Here is a 16,358-nt window from a genome sequence, read left to right as displayed (position 1 = left end):
GGGTCGCTGGAGCTGGGGAAATGGGCGGGGGCTGGGGGCTGGCAGGTTTCCAAAGATTCAGAGAGCTTTGAGTCAGTTTGGACCTTTTTATTGGTCCCCTGATGCAATTTGGTTTTGGAGATTTGGCCACCAAATAGGGCCGAATCTCCTCCAAATCAAATCAGCACCCACAGCTTCACACAGCCCTAGCAAGCAATTTCTTTGCAAACACATTCTAAAAGCCTGCATACTAAAAGTAAAAAGTTCAAGCCTTTCCCAAGGCATATCTTTATTGTCAAATAAATTTATAATAAAATAACAAAGTTCCACTTGAAAAGTTCTCCTTAGTCTTGGTTGTTTGCCAGGTTCCTACAACAGATTGCTCAACCCACGCCCTTACTCTTCTCTCTCTCTAGAAAGACATTTTCGATTCTCATTATAACCAGATCCTGTAACTAACTGTTTATCTTAAGCCCGCTCTACACGTGCAGGTAAAGGTTTGATTGGATCGAATGCATGATCCAGACAGTCACGCATGTTGCCATGCTACATGTTCATGGCAGGAGGTGCCATTGTGGAATCACACAATAGATCCAACCGCGCCTTCTCGTCAGTGAAGGGGGAGCCCAGTCCCAATTCTGGGCTCCCCCTGCATGACAAGAAACCCCTGAGCGGGTTCCCAGCTGCAGGGGCCACACACAGCTGGGACTGAAAGCCCCATAACTGATGGGGCTCTGGCTTCAAGTGCAGCCAAGACTGTGAGCCCTGTCAGTTACAGGACTCTGGGTCCTGGCTGCAAAAGGTGTAGCTGGGATTGAGCCCCATGTGAGCTGGGAGTTTTCGGCACCTCCAAGCCTTGGGGATCATGGCAGACATGTTCCCCAAGGCTCAGGAGTTTCTTGCTGGGCTGGGTGCACACCTTCAGATGGGATTCCTGTCAGGTAATGGGGCTCCCAGCCACAGGGAGACCCTGCAAATTAAAGCTGGCTTTCAACCAACTGTAAAGTTAGTACACATTTTCAAGGTCCAACTTTATAGCTGATTGCAGCTTTTTATCATGTGATAGCTATTTTGCATATATAGCTGGTCTTAAGGTAATCAGTTAATTGTGCAGTACCTGTAACATGTAGAGGCAGTCTTAGTGAGTCAGGACAACCTGATTAACTTTGCCAGTGGATTAAAACTTTGTAGCAGGATAAGTGTTTTAAATGCACACTGCCAATTTGTTATAATGGATGGGGGTAAGTGTGTTTCAGCTAGGATTACCCACTGTCTAGTGTGTGAATTTTTCATGCTTCTGTTTTCTCTAAATTCTTGTCCAACTGCTTAATTAGTGTTCATTTTTCCAGATTTACTTTCATCCTTTGGTTGACAATATCTCGTTGTATATTAATTTCTCTATATGAGAAAACATTTCTTTTGAACTATTAAGATGCCCAGTCCTTTCTTACAGTCAATACTTCTGTCCAGTAACAGAGGAGGAGGAAGAATTATTTCTTGTCATAAAAAGCTCTTGCCCTCCTGACTTTGTGATTATTATAAGTAAGAAATGGCTCAAATGAATAGTGAAGTATGCCTTTCCAAGATCCTTGTCAAACAATTTAGGTAATAAAGAATTAAAATATTCTTGGAAAGTTCTGTAAACAGCTCCAACTGATAGTCGTCATTGCCAGTACATCTCTCACTTGCATGCACTTTAAGAACTTTCTAATCTTGGCACAGAGAGGGAGCTGTAAAATTGTTCAGTGAAACTTGTAAATTTACCCACACTATTTATTAGTGGGTAAGTTTTGTAAGGACCTATATAATACTCATGAAAAGCATAATTTCCTATATCTTCTCTGAACCTTTCAGCTATCCCACTGGCAAGCTATAAACAATATCTATATAATATGTTCCATTTGTAAGTCTGTCTTTTTATAATGTTTAAATGCCATCTAATAAGTAGAACAGAAGACCTAATCTAGTGCCTGTGGTCATGTTATTCTTTAGCAGCTATATACTGTTCCATGTCTAATCAAAAGTGTGTGTGAACATGCCGCTATATAGTAGCTGTACATTAAAAAGATGATTCTAACAAATAATCCAAAATATGATTACAAAAAGATGTCACAGGCTACCTTCCGGGTTTCTAAAGTAGGTAATGTGGATCTAAGGAATGACTGCTTGTTTTAAGATTTATTTTGGATAGGCAAGTTAATTCTTTTTCTTTTTCCCTCCTCCCCCTTTTTTTTTTAACTTTGTGTTTCTTTTCCGTGTGTTGTAGTCCCTAACTACTTTATTTTTCTTTCATCATTTTTGGATTTTCTTGTCCTTGTTCTTCTTTCTCCACCATAGGATTAACTCAGTAGTTATAGTGGGACTTCAATTATAGTTCATTACATTGACACTGTCTAGATGAAAATTGATTAAATTCACTCAGTCTTAGTTTGTCTGCAACTTAAGCCACAGTTAGTTAGCAACTGAATATTCTTATAAAATACCAGGTCATTCATATACTAGCTGTCTGTGTTGTCTTATGGTTACCAAGAAAGCAGTCTATTCATACCTAATCTCAGTCTGCCAATTTCTCTATTGTTTCTGATGAGATACTTTAATCTATAGTGACGTGAATGCCTTCCAACATATTTTCAAACCCCAACCTCACTTGCTGTAACCCTGGGTGGAGTAGGGGAGGCTGAGGCCAGCAATGTGCTGGCCACAGCAGTCTTACCTGGGGTTCTGGGGGCTTCTTGGGGCTGCAGCAACAACAATCCTGCCACTTGGAGCCTGGCTGCAGTGGGAGTGCGTCTCCAGCTGGTCAGGCTCTGGTGTTGAGCAGTGTGAGTTGTCTCAGCATGCGCCACTCCTGTTTCTTTTTGGCATGTTTTTTTTTTTTAACCCTGAATATCCAGGGGTCAACCCCTCTCCCTCCACCGCCCCAACGCTGCTTGCTTGCAGCACAGAGAATAGCTGAATGTGTGGTATGTGGTGCCACAGACATGTCTGTAGTGTCACATACCTCATGGCCATGCTTGTCTGGAAACAGCCACTCAGTCTAAACTCTCTCAGTTACTGAACTTTTTAAAACACATATATGGATTTTAATACAGCATAGACTTCAGCTGAAACTTTCTTGAAGTTTATCCCCCCCTTAGATTCCCATATCAGAACTACTCTGCTAGACCCTACCTCTTCTTTTCTTAGGAGAACCATCTTCACCTCTGTGAAAGCCCGTATATTTGCTTCTAGGGTGAGCTATTTCAGGTAAACATTGCTAGTTAGTCAAATTAGATAGACTAACTTTCTAGAGGTTACCCAAATGGATTAGAACTTTCTTTTCAAAGTTAAAAATCTTAATCTCTCTCTTACCCATGAATGGCTCCACCCATTTATATTTTGGGAAGGGGAGGGAAGTACAGGCATACCTCGGAGATATTGCGGGTTCGGTTCCAGACCACTGCAATAAAGCGAATATCGCAATAAAGCGAGTCATGCACATTTTTTGTTTTCCCAGTGCATATAACAGTTATGTTTACACTATACTGTAGTCTATTAAGTGTGCAATAGCATTATGTCTAAAAAAACAATGTATATACCTTAATTAAAAAAATACTTTATTGCTAAAAAATGCTAACCGTCATCTGAGCCGAATGGCGCCGATGGAAAATGACGCCGATAGACTTGCTTGATGCAGGGTTGCCACAAACCTTCAATTTGTAAAAGTGCAATATCTGCGAAGCGCAATAAAACGAGGTATGCCTGTATAGGATTAAGGTTTAGATAATGACTTTTCAGCAGGGGTGGATCCTGGGGAGCGAGGTGGGTTGGGCTTTGGTGGCATAGTTGCCCCCCACCCCTTCATTCCTGATATACCCAAAGTTTAAACTAAATGCCTAGCGGTGGCAGTGGTTTTTCTATTCAGGCAGTGCTGATGGAGTCAATTGACTTCATGGCTCACCATAATCTATGTGATTCCTATTAATCCCTCTTCACTCCACATGTGTTAATAACCCTCTCCTTTGTAATAGTTTTAATGTTCAGTTAATCAAGAGATCCTCTCTCTTTTGTATTTCAGAGCCCTTCATACTATGTATGGTTCTAGCCAAAAACATAAATTCAGGGGTGGTAATATGAACTCGTATGAACTTTAACTCAGATGTGGCAGCGACTGACAGCAAATTGTTGAATGTTCTGTCAAGGTACTAAAGAAGGACAGAATTTGTTTTATGAGTCTCAAAAAAGATGTATATTTAACTGCCATGACTACAGGAATAATACAACAATATCGTTGACTACTTTGGCCTAGTTTATTGTGTTTTAAAAGTAATCTAGAAAATTAGTGCACATTCCAACAAAGTTGCATTTATTTTTGCTTTGATTTTAAACTGAATAATATAATGCTGAACCTTAGCATATTAGTAAATCTTTTAGTTTATTTTTAACTGGAGAAAAATGTTATGTTATATGTGAGGGTGAACCACAGCATCTTCCCCCTGCCTGCTGCTTTTCAAAAGCCTAAATTCCCCCATGCTTTTGAGAATTATAACATAGTATATACAAATGCCTGTTCAGTCAGGATATACACGTGCACACATACATATGCATATACAAACTTATGTATATACTTATAAAATAGTTACAATAATAGTTTAATTAATAATAGGCTTTTCCAACTGGAATTTTCTTTAGTGTGATACATGATTTTCTTTTTTAAATTCAAAATCTGTGTGGCTTATCTTTAATCTCAAAATAGTTTATTTTTTGCAAATAGATACTTTTCTTCTACTAAGACACGTAGGTGGCATGCAGGTAGCTTTTAGCCCTCCAAAAGAGAGATCCTCATCCAGTGGTTAGCCATTAAGTGGTACATAGATGTCTAAGTGTGATCCTATTCTATCCTGCTTACATTCCAGAAAAAGCATGAATAAAAAGTTGGGCAGATTTTCAGCCTTCTCCTGCCTGTTTTTTGTGGCCTAGTCCTAAGTCTATGATGGTGGAACACTGCAAAATTAATGGTTTTTCAGGGACTTGTGCAGGGTGCAATTGTATTTAATTAGTGACTGGGACATGGGTGGTCAGGTATGGTCACCTGGTTGAATCAGGCGAAGTCCAGAAACTGAATCCATGGGGAGCCAGGAGTCAAAGCTGGAGTTTGAGGTGAGTCAGGAGTCTAAGCCAGGGGACCAAATGAACAGTCTACAAGTCAGATGAATGGCACAGGGCCAGCTCTGAGGACTGAATTGGGCCCATGTAAGTCTTCCCTTCCCCCACGCCTGATCCAGTGCCTGTTCAGGCTGGTTCATGACTGTAGCACCTATTCCAGCCAGTCCAGCACTCCAATACATGCATCTGTGATAGACTACCTGGTGTGGGCGCTGCATGTGGCTCACTACCTGATCTGTCTAGAGGGGGTTCCACATGTGGCACAGTCCCAGAGCAGCTAAAGTAAGTGCAGTGGGAACTGGATCCTGCATGTTAGTGCAGATGAAGGGTGTGCCATAGGTCCAATCAAATCTGCAGGGCAGGCCCTACACCATTCATATGGCACTTGGGCTGGTCCTGGGCCAGTTTTGTCAACCTGCTCCAGAGTGTCTGCAACTCCACTCAACTTGGTGTCATGCACAGATTTCTGAAGAATGCACTCAATCCCATTGTGCAAGTCATTAATGAAGATATGAAACAATACTGGACCCAGGACTGATTCCTGGGAGCCCCACCTCCACCATTGATTACTCTGGCTCTTGGATAAGTAGTTCAGGTGTGGGATTGCCTTGAAGACACTTTTCTTCATGCTAGTTTGTTAAGTGATAAAATGGGATTCTGGACAAGTGTTAAAGGATTGACATAACAAGTAGGCCTGTGCGAGTCAGCAGCGATCTGATCTGGCTTCGGATCCTGCCGCTTCGGATGCTCTGGACCAGGTTTCTTCTTTGATCTGGCTGAAGCGGCTCTGAAGGTTTGGAGCCACCTTGGAGACACAGCCATAGGGTATAATGGGGAATGAATGAAATATCTGTAACTTTGTTGTTTTATGTCTGATTTGGATGATATGGGCAAGGACCCTGGTGAGGGTACTTGGTGTGCAGGTTCTTGTAGTGTGTCTTTTTCCCCTTCTCCCTCCACCTGTTTTTTTTATCCTTATAGTCCAGGTGTGCTCCAGGGAGCAAAGGAGGCATACGTGGAGTCTGGATCTGCTGTTGTGACCCGCATGTCATGTGCCATGTTCATGTTTCTACCAGATGGTCAGGAGTACTTCATCTGCACCAAGTGTAAGCTGGTGTCTATCCTGGAGGGGAAGATTCACAGATTGGAAGCATGGGTATCCCTTCTGCATTGCATCTAGGACCAGTAAGATTACTTGGACAAGAGTTACAAGAGGGGCCAAAGAGCAATGAGGTAAAGTGGCAGCGTGTATTTACTCAAAGAAGGAGGGGCTCCAGAACTGAAGAGGAATGGATTGAACTCAACAACCATGTTCAGGCACTCTGTAGTGGATCTGCTGAGGAAGACACAGAGGAAGAGACTTATACAGGCATGAGGCAGAGGAGGCAGCAGCATAGAGAGCAGAAGCGCAAGGCCCTAAGGATAGGAGCTTCAGGACCACTGCACCAAGAAGTAAGAGAAGAGTGGTAGTGGTTGGTGACTCCCTTCTGTGGGGGACAGAGGCACCAGTTTGGTATACAGGTGTGCTGCCTCTCTGGAGCCTGAATTCAGGACATCACAGAGAATCTACCAAAGCTCACCCTTTGGACCACTACCCCTTCCTACTTGTCCATGTATGCACCAGTGATATTCCCCAGGAATGACATTGTCCAGTTCAGAGATGAATATGTGGCTCTTGGCAGAAGGATTAAGGAGCTTTGAGCACAAAATGGTGTTCTCATTGAACCCTCCCATGGAAGACAAGGGTCCAGGCAGAGGCCATAGTAAGCTGGAAGTGAACACGTGGCTGACACAGTAGCATTGATATGAAGGTTGCAGCTTCTTTGACAATGGGTGGATGTTCTTGGGAAAAGAGCTTCTATCTAGAGATGGGATCCATTTGACAAGAACAGAGAAGAGCATCTTAGGGCATCATCTGGCCAATCTAGTAATGAGGGCTTTAAACTAGGTTTCACAGGGAATGGTGATCAAAACCTTCCAACAACAGAGCTTACAGTCCAGAAGGGAAAGGACTTAAACAATTGAACTCTGGGAAAAGGCCACAGAGCTACAGAACTGCAACAAGTGGGACAAAAGGAAGTGAGGATGTCAAAATGTAAAAACATACAATGCATGTATACAAATGCAAAATTTATGGGAAGTAAACTAGATGAGTTGGAAGCTGCAGCCTGTGAAAACTGCAATCTGATTAGTATCACTGAGACCTGGTGGGACAGGTCTTGTTACTGAAATGTGAAAACTGAAGGTTATACTCTGTTTCAGAAGGGCAGGGTTGGGAGAAAAGGCAGTGGTATTGCTTTGTACGTCAAAAACATACACACTTATTCTCCAGTTCAGGAAGATGGCAACACAGAATGCCTTTGGGTGAAGATGAAAGGTAAAAGATGATGCATTGATATAATGGTCGGGTTTTATTATAGGCTACCTAATCGGGAAGAGGAGATAGATGAAGCACTCTTTAAGCAGGTGACAGTTTTATGCAAAAGCTATGTATGGGATGGTACTGATAGGAAACTTCAATTTTCCAAATACCCGCTGGAAGAATAATATAGACAAACATAAAATGTCAAGGTAGTTTGAAACCTGTGTGGAGCACAATTTTGTCTTCCAGAAAGTGTAGTATACAACTAAGGGACCATCTCTCTTGGATCTTGTGTAACAGGAAAGAACTGGTGGAGGATGTGAAGGTGATGGGTAACTAGGGAGGAAGCAATCATAATACATTTGAATTCCAGATTATGAGACAAAGAAAGCATGAGGTCAATAAAATTAGGATGCTAGATTCCCAAAGGGTAGATTTCATCTGATTCAAGTAGCTAATAGGCATGGTAACTAGGGGTGTGAGAAGCTTTGGGTGCTGTTTTGATTCAGAGGCGATTCAACATGTTTCAGCAGCTGAATCTCTGAATATGAATTGAATCGAGACCAATAAAAGGGTCTGAATTGATTTGAAGCTCTCTGAATTGATTCAGAAAAGATTCGGAGAGCTTTGGCGGTTTGGGCAGTCCCCATTTGCTGCTGCAGGGAGTTGGACCTAGACTCTGTGTCAGTAAGTAGGGGGCAGAGGGGGAGCTGGAGGATAGGGGAAGAGAACATGCGGGGGACCCCTACTCGGCCCCATCCCCTGCCTGCTCCCCCAGCCCCTCTGAGTGCTTTTCTGACCCCCGCCTGCTCTCTCACCCCATCAATGGCTGCCCTGCCTAGCCCCAGCAACCTGATGATTTAATTTAAAAAAAAAAGCCCTGCACTCACCAGCTGCTGCCAGGTGGGAGGTGATCCCTACTGCCCCCTACTGCATGGGAGGCTCTGCCACATGCCCATATCCCCCACCCACTCTCCCAGCCCTGTTAATAGCTGCCTTGCCTAGACCCAACTCCTGATTCTTAAAAGAAGACCCTCACTCACTGGCTGCTGCAGTGGCTCTTGGGGCTTCTGGGGGCTCATGGGGCTCATGGCAGAGCCCTGCACGCAGCATGGGGCACCGGGGGTCAGTGCGAATTGCTCCCCCCACTTGGGAGCAACTGGTGAGTGCGGGGCATTTTTTTTTTTAAAGACCCAGGATGCTGGGCCTGGATGGAGCAGCATGGAGGAGGCTGGGAGAGTGGGTGGAGTATGGGGGCTCATGCACCAAGTGTGGGGCAGTGGGGGCCAGTGGGGATCACCCCTCCCTGCCTGGTAGCAGCTGGTGAGTGCAGGGATTTTTTTTTGTTTTTTGTTTTTTTTTTAAGAGCTGGGACATGGGGGCTGGGTGGGGCAGCCATTGACAGTGCTGGGCGAGTAGGCAGGGGATGGGGCCTCTCCAAATCAGATTCAGCTGAATCGATTCAGAACAGTGATTCAAATCACCAAATCAAATCACTGCCCCCCGAGTTAGCCAACTCTGAATCTGCAGTGAATAATTGCCACTTTGTGCAACCCTAATGATAGCAGGGGAGGATAGATTGAGTGGTAAAGGTGCCAGGAGGGCTGGACACTTCTGCAGGGCACAGTATTGGAAGATCAACAAGAAACTGTCCTGACACAGTGGAGACACAAGAAGAATGCCAAGAGACCAGTGTGGCTGCCCAAGCAATTTCTCAAATGCAAAGGAAAGCATATAGACAATAGAAGAATGGGCAGGTCACCAAGGAAATAGCAAGAAACTGGAGGGACAAAATCAGGAAGGCAGAGATAAAGAATGAGCTACACCTGACAGAAGAGGTTAAAGACAACAAGAAGAGGTTCTACAAGCATGTTGGCCAGGAAAGGACCAAGTAAGCTGTGGGTCCTCTGTTAACAAACCAGGGGGAACTCCTAACCAAAGATGCAAAGAAGGTGGAGCTCCTCAACAGCTTTGCCTCAGTCTTACAAAAAAGTTAATGTGCCAGACAGCTAGGGATTATCTGGGTAAGGAAGTGGGAAGCTGAAGTAGGAGATAAAACAGTCAGTCAGAGAGCTTTTGTTGGGTCTGAATTAATTCAAATTAGCAGGGCTGAATGAGCTTCATCTCAGGGTCCTGAAGGAATTGGCAGGGGAGATCTTGGAGTCCTTGGTAATCATCTTCATAAAATCATGGGAGACAGGCTTGGTACCAGAAGGCCCCTCTTTAAAAAAGCCAAGAAGGAGAACCTGAGGAACTACTCACCTTTAGCTTTACCTCAATACCTGAAAATTTACTGGAACATATCTTACGGAAAGCCATTTGCAAGCATCTGGAGGACTAAAGACTGATCACAAGCAGGTAGCATGGATTTATGAATAGCAAACTGTATCAAATAAACCTGATCTCCTTCCTTGACAAAGTAACTGTTTGGATGGATGAAGAGAATGCTGTGGATATAGTGTATCTGGACTTCAGCAAGGCTTTTGACAAGGTCTCACATGACCTTCTCATAAACAAAAAGGAGAACTGTGGCCTGGATAAAACTACTACAGGATGGATAGATAACTTGCTCAATAGCTACAAGCAACGGGTTATTAATGGGTGTCTGTCAGAATGGCCCGAGGTTTCTAGCAAGTCCCACAGGGGTCTTGTTCTGGGCCTGGTGTTGATCAACATGCTTATTAATAATTTGGATGCTAGCATAGAAAGCTTCTTGAGCAAGTTTGTGGACAATACAAAACTGTGAAGGATTATGAATGTGGAGGATGTAATCACAATTCAGAAGGATTTCAACAGATTAGAAGGATGGGTTAGAGTTAACAGCCTGAAGTTCAATGCAGAAAGCTGCAAGGTGCTACATCTCAGGAGAAATAATCACAAATAGAAGTACAAAATGGGGGACACCTGGCTGGACAGCAGCTCTATGGAGAAGGACTTGGGAGTCTTAGTTGACTACAGACTCAATATGCGTCTGCAGTGTGATGCAACTGCACAAAAGGTCAATGCGATTTTTGGGCTGCATCAGCAGAAGCATTAGGTGCAAGTCATGGGAAGTTATAGTGTGTCTCTACTCAGCACTGGTTAGGCCTTATCTGGAGAACTGTGTGTGGTTCTGGGCTCCACATTTAAAAAGAATGCGGAGAAGTTAGAGGGTCTTGAGGCATGCAACCAAGATGCAGATGTCATATGAGGAGAGGCTGAAGGAGCTAGGTATGTTCAGCTTGCAGAAAAGGCACTCGAGAAGGGACATAATCTCAGTCTTCAAATACTTGAAGGGCCGCCATAAAGAAGAGGGAAAGCACCTTTTGTCTTCTGCTATGTAGAGAAAGACACAGACTAATGGCTTGAAGTTGCAGCAAAGTAAATTTAAATTGGATATCCGGAAAAAACTTCTTCACTGTGAGAATAGTGAAGCAGTAGAATAGACTGCCTAGGGAAGTTGTGGACTGTCTATCATTGGAAGTGTTCAGAAAGAGGCTGGACAGTCATCATTGGTTAGGAATGATCTAGGTGTAGCTATACCTATTTTGTCCTGTGAGTATTTCCCATGCTTCTAGGCTTTGTTGATTACTCCTGCCTCCTCCCTTTTTTTCTGCTATATGTTTTTAAGCCTCCCCAGAGGCATTGGTTGTTGGCTACAGCTAAGGCTGGGGACTTTAACTGGGGTGTGCCAATTCTCCTGGTAGAAACAAAGCCAGAGGTTCCTGGCTAGAGGGTCTTGCCCCTCTGCTTGGAGTTAAACCAGTCATCATAGCTGGGGTCAGGGAGATCTTTTACCTCATGGTCAGATTGATATGGACAGTCAGGGATTTTGCCTTCCTTTGAAGCAGGTAGCATGGCCATCTATCCAGGACCTCTTGACAACATTTTGTTGAAGCAGGACATCGGCTGCAATGGATCGTAAGCTTTACCTGTGCCAGGTTACAGTGTTAGGTCTGTGTTGTATCAGGCTACTGAGGTCACACTAACTGGTCTGTAATTCCTAGGATCCTCTTCCTTCTCTAAAGACAGTCCTTTATTTGCTTTTATTTGAGGTTCTGGACCTCATCCGACTTCAACAAGTTCTCAAAGAGGATAACCAATGGCCCTGAAATTACCTCAGCCAATTTCTTCACTACCCTATGGTATATCCCATGCACATCTTCTAATTTGAAAGCATCTAGCTTTTTTAGGTAATCCCTAACCTGTTCTGCCACTGTTCTAAGCTGTTCAGCTGGCAGCTGCCCCTAATTTATAAAGAATGAAGTAATAAAAGAATTAAATACTTCAACCTCTAGTCTGCATCATGTATGACAGGATTGTCTTCTGCAATGGTTTCTTTGATCTTCCTCTTACTTTTGACATATTTGTGGAATCCCTTTATATTGCCTTTTACATCCCTTGGCAGTTGCCTCTTAAATCATGCCTTCTCCTTTCTGATTTTTTCCCTGCATGCCTGTACAATATTTTTATACTAGTTGTGTTCACATTTTTTTACAAGTGGCCCAAACCTTAAAATTATAAACGGTCCAAGGGATGCATAGGAAATAATGAGCCGTGACAAGACTTGTCATTTATAAGACCTGACTATGCAGAGCTCCAGGTAATTAGACATTAACATGGGCTTCGTGGGCCACACCTGGCCTGTGGGCCATAGGTTAAGTACCTCTCTTCTATACTTTTTCCTAATAGTATGACCACGGTTCTACTTGTTGTTCAGATTCTGAAATAGCATGAATATTATTTGGTCAAAGGACTGTGTAAACTTGGGTATCTCAGGTAGACTAGGATCTGGACCAGGGTTTGGCAAAAATGATAGTATTTGTTGCAGAAATAAAGTTTTATTCATGTTTACAGAATTTCTTATATAAAAACCAGTGTTTTAATCTAATTTTCTATTAATATCTTATGTAAAAAATTCAGGCATGCATTTTTTTATTTAAACAGAGGTAGTTTTCAGCCCATCCTCATAATTAATGATAAAGTGAGTAGCTATATCTCATTTAAAAATTCAGATTGATCTTCTGAAATTTTACAAGATTTTTTTGACCTCACATTTTTTAAAGTGGTCATATAAATATGAATATTATTTGATATTTATTTTTTCATAAAACTACTGGCATTGAAAAATAAGGTAGATTGGGGTGTCTGACATGGGCTGTGCATTAGATTTGGCCCTCAGAGCCTCTCTCTCCAGCTATGGAGCTACTGGAGGGTACCAGAAGTTGAACCCTTTGGCCCTGTTGGAAATGGCCATCAGTGGAGAGCTTGGCTCACTGCTACCAGACTGCTCTCCTGCTGTCTCTGTCTCTGCCCCCTCCCTGTCTAGCCCTGGACTTCAACCACTGCTGGACACTACTCCTTCCACTGGAACCTGCACTGTCCTTATTCTAGCTGCCACCATAGCCAGGACCACCACTGCCCTCTCCTGTCACTGCCCCTAGTGTGCCCTGAACTTCTGTCCCCACCTGACCCCATACCACTGCCATGGTAGCCATTGCAGTAAACCTCATGCCCCAGGTTGGATCCAGCCCACTAGGAGCACCTTAGTTCAGATCTGGCCTGGGTTCTCAAGTGAGTTTGACATCCCTGAGGTAGATTAATAGAATTGGCCATTTTTTGCACAAATTTCAGATTTTCATATGTAAATGTGGTAATGATGTAGGAAAATAGGCTGTAAAATGACAAACATTCCACAGCACACAAAGGTTTCCTATGACTTGAGACACACATACAAACAGTAATTTGCAACACTGAAAAGACAGACAATATACTGGATAGTGTATTTTTGAAATGTAAAGTGGTCATTTTGCTTTCTACAGGTCATATCACAAATAGTAATTGTTAGTCTTTAACAAGTGGACAAGTTAGTCTTTAGCAAAAGGGTCTGCAGCTTATACCATTTGTCCATGGCCAGGAGGCTTCAATGGGATTTGGTGATGAGGGACTTTAGCTGTGCTGTGGGTGCTCTCCCTGTATTCCAAATAGCCTGTCTGCTTCTGACCCAGGGTGGGTTGTTCTGGCAAGCAGGTAGAAAAGGTTGCCTACTTCTGCTTTATCAAATGCTTATAGTGATATGCCAAAGCAATGTAATGCTAAAACTTTTTTCATTTTTACAATTTTTCTCTGTACTTTCTTTATTACGATACCAAAGTTTGCTTTTCTATAAATGCACTGATTCTAGCAGTATAGACTATTAAGTTAGGGTATAGGGGGGTGGGGGGAGGGCAGCTGAATTGTCTGAAAATGACAGGTTAGACAAAGTTCGACATTCTCCTTTTATTAGTAAGACATTAGTAAATTCATTTTAAGACTTCAAAGTGTATCATATTGCAAACTTTGTAGTCACAATGATTTTTTAGATGCAGTTTGTTGATGCATAGTTAACATACATGAACTTCTTAAGATTTTCTTTTTTAACAGAACAATGAAAACGAAACACCGTTGCATTGTGCAGCTCAGTATGGACATTCAGAAGTAGTTGCTGTTCTACTGGAAGAGCTAGCAGACCCAACAATAAGAAACAACAAATTAGAAACTCCTTTGGATCTGGCAGCACTTTATGGGCGTCTACGGGTAGTAAAGATGATCATCAAAGCCTATCCAAATTTGATGAGCTGCAACACTAGAAAACATACACCTTTGCATCTTGCTGCACGTAATGGCCACAAAGCTGTTGTACAGGTGCTTCTAGAGGCTGGAATGGATGTCAGCTGCCAAGTTAGTGTGCAATTTTCTTTCTCCTTTATTATGTCCTGTCTTACATGCAGCTACTTATTACTTCTTTTAGGATACAGGTATGGTATTTTTTGAGAAACTACAAATACAACAAATTTCTCGAAAATACTTTATAGATTCTGTTACACCTTCAGCAAATCAATAGGGGAAAAACAAGAAATCTGCACTGACAACGATTTGAATAGAAAACAGTGTATTCCACTGAAAATCATCATGGTGCTATACTGAGGGATGAATGTTATCCAACATCACTGTACAATTTGTACTCATTCCTATGTAATCTTTATCATTTTGCATCTGCTTTGACTTTTCCTAAACCAGTTTTATATGCAGTATCACTACGGTTTATTCACTATACGTTTTAAATGTAGTTTGTCCTCAAAACATTATGTGGTAGCTTACCTAGTTTTAATGAGGAATGGAAAATATTCACTGTTTTGTAATGGCATGCTGTTTGCCATTTATATAACAAAATTAGAATAGCCTTGTAAATTGCCCTAACTTTTCTAATCAGTTTTGATGTTAGCCTTTTATTTCTTTTAACTTCGGTTTCTACTGTGATTGCCCTGTGGTTCATTATTATTTATTTTACCAACACTATCCATCTTCTCCATCAATGAGTTCCCTTCCTTGTGCATTTTGGTACACAGCCAAGTTAGCTTTATCTGAATTTTTAACTTATTACTTCTATAACCTCTGAAAACTTCTTTGTTGATGATTACTGTCAGTTCATTAAACTGAACAGAGCATACCGTATCCGTCTATTAGTTAAAACTGAACTCATCTGTTTTAATATTCATTAAATTGCTCTGCATCACTGATTGGGAAAGAACAATGCAAACATATAATCCCATGTGGTAAATTAAATTGTACACATTCATAGGCTTTATACAAATTCATTTTTAGCAGCAATAAAGAACTCCCAGAATGTAGAGAGACAATTATAGAAGTATCTGCAATCTCCATTGTAATCGTAAACATTTATTTGTTTAAATGGAAGGTTTATTTTAGCCACTTTTTCGCTTTAATACTCCCTGAGCATTTTTAATCATAGCAAATATTTGGACTAGTAATAGACAACACTTAACTTTTGATTGAATTAATCACACATTTTATTCATCTCCCAGGTCTATCCAATATCCTTCAGTCTGAAATTATTTAGAAGTGGGCAGTACAAATCAGCTTCACCTGTTTATGCTTTGAAGTTTTCATTTTAATTGAAACATATGAAAAATGCACAGGTTTTGGTGAGCAATAGACTTTGGGCCCGTAGTAAAAAATAAGTTCACGCACAGTTCAGTGTCTTAATGTAAGAGCTACTTGTATAGTTGTAAAGACCTGTAACAATTTAGCCCTCTGTTTATCCAATATTTAATCTAAACCTGTGTTGACATCCCCCCAACCTGTTTTCTTAACAGTGACACTTCCAGCTGGTGAGTCTATTTCTTCCCCAAACATTTTCCTTTTTCTGTCATGTATTTGTGGGGCCCATTTCCTGAATCAATTTGCAAAGCTAGTACCCTTCCTTTCAGTTCACCTCCTGAAACTCACATTTATTATGAGGTCAAACAGTAAACTCCATACTGATAAAGCTAGACCAGTGGCCTGTTTAGAGATTAATTAAAAACTCTTGTTTCCTTATTAAATAATAATAACAACAACTTCAAAAACTTGCAGTTAATAGGGGTGTGTGAAACAGGCCATATTCGATTCAGATTCAGATTTGGCCCAAACTGGGGACAGTGATTCAATTTGTTAATTTGGATCTCTGTCCCTGGTTTGATTCAGCTGAATCCAAATCTGAAGATTCGATGCTGATTTGGAGAATCAGCAATTCATCCATAGACACAGCTTTAAATGTTTTTTCTATATACCTCAAGGTACCAGGCACGGCTCATGAACGCTGGAATTCTGGGGCAGATGCAGCATCCCATGGGAGTGTGGGGGGCCTTCTGTGTGCTCAGCAGTGAACTGGAAGTGGATCAGAAGTACTTCCAGTCCACTTCTGGGTCCTCCACTGAGCACGCTGGGGGCCTCCCTGTGCCCCCTCCCAACTCAGTGATTCATAGTTTCATAGTTTCTAGGGTCGGAAGGGACCTGAGCAGATCATCTAGTCTGACCCCCTGCCATGGCAGGAAAGAATACTGGGGTCAAA

General features: G+C 42.1%; 1 protein-coding gene across 8 annotated transcripts in view; it reads left to right on the top strand.

Moving 5' to 3' along the window:
• The window catches only part of ANKS1B (ankyrin repeat and sterile alpha motif domain containing 1B), an 837,577-nt gene that overhangs the window by 110,752 nt on the left and 710,467 nt on the right, over positions 1-16,358 (top strand). For all 8 annotated transcript variants that reach the window (XM_019545115.1, XM_019545114.1, XM_019545113.1 and 5 more), the window contains one exon: positions 13,889-14,185. In XM_019545115.1, the coding sequence (XP_019400660.1) occupies positions 13,889-14,185 (297 nt within the window). The remainder of the gene's footprint in view (positions 1-13,888; positions 14,186-16,358) is intronic.

The sequence above is a fragment of the Crocodylus porosus genome, unplaced genomic scaffold (genome assembly GCF_001723895.1).
Source record: "Crocodylus porosus isolate Cpor-Errol unplaced genomic scaffold, CroPor_comp1, whole genome shotgun sequence".
NCBI classification, from domain to species: Eukaryota; Metazoa; Chordata; order Crocodylia; family Crocodylidae; genus Crocodylus; species Crocodylus porosus.
The sequence above is the reverse complement of the archived record's forward strand: the minus strand, read 5'-3'. Positions and strand labels throughout refer to the sequence as shown.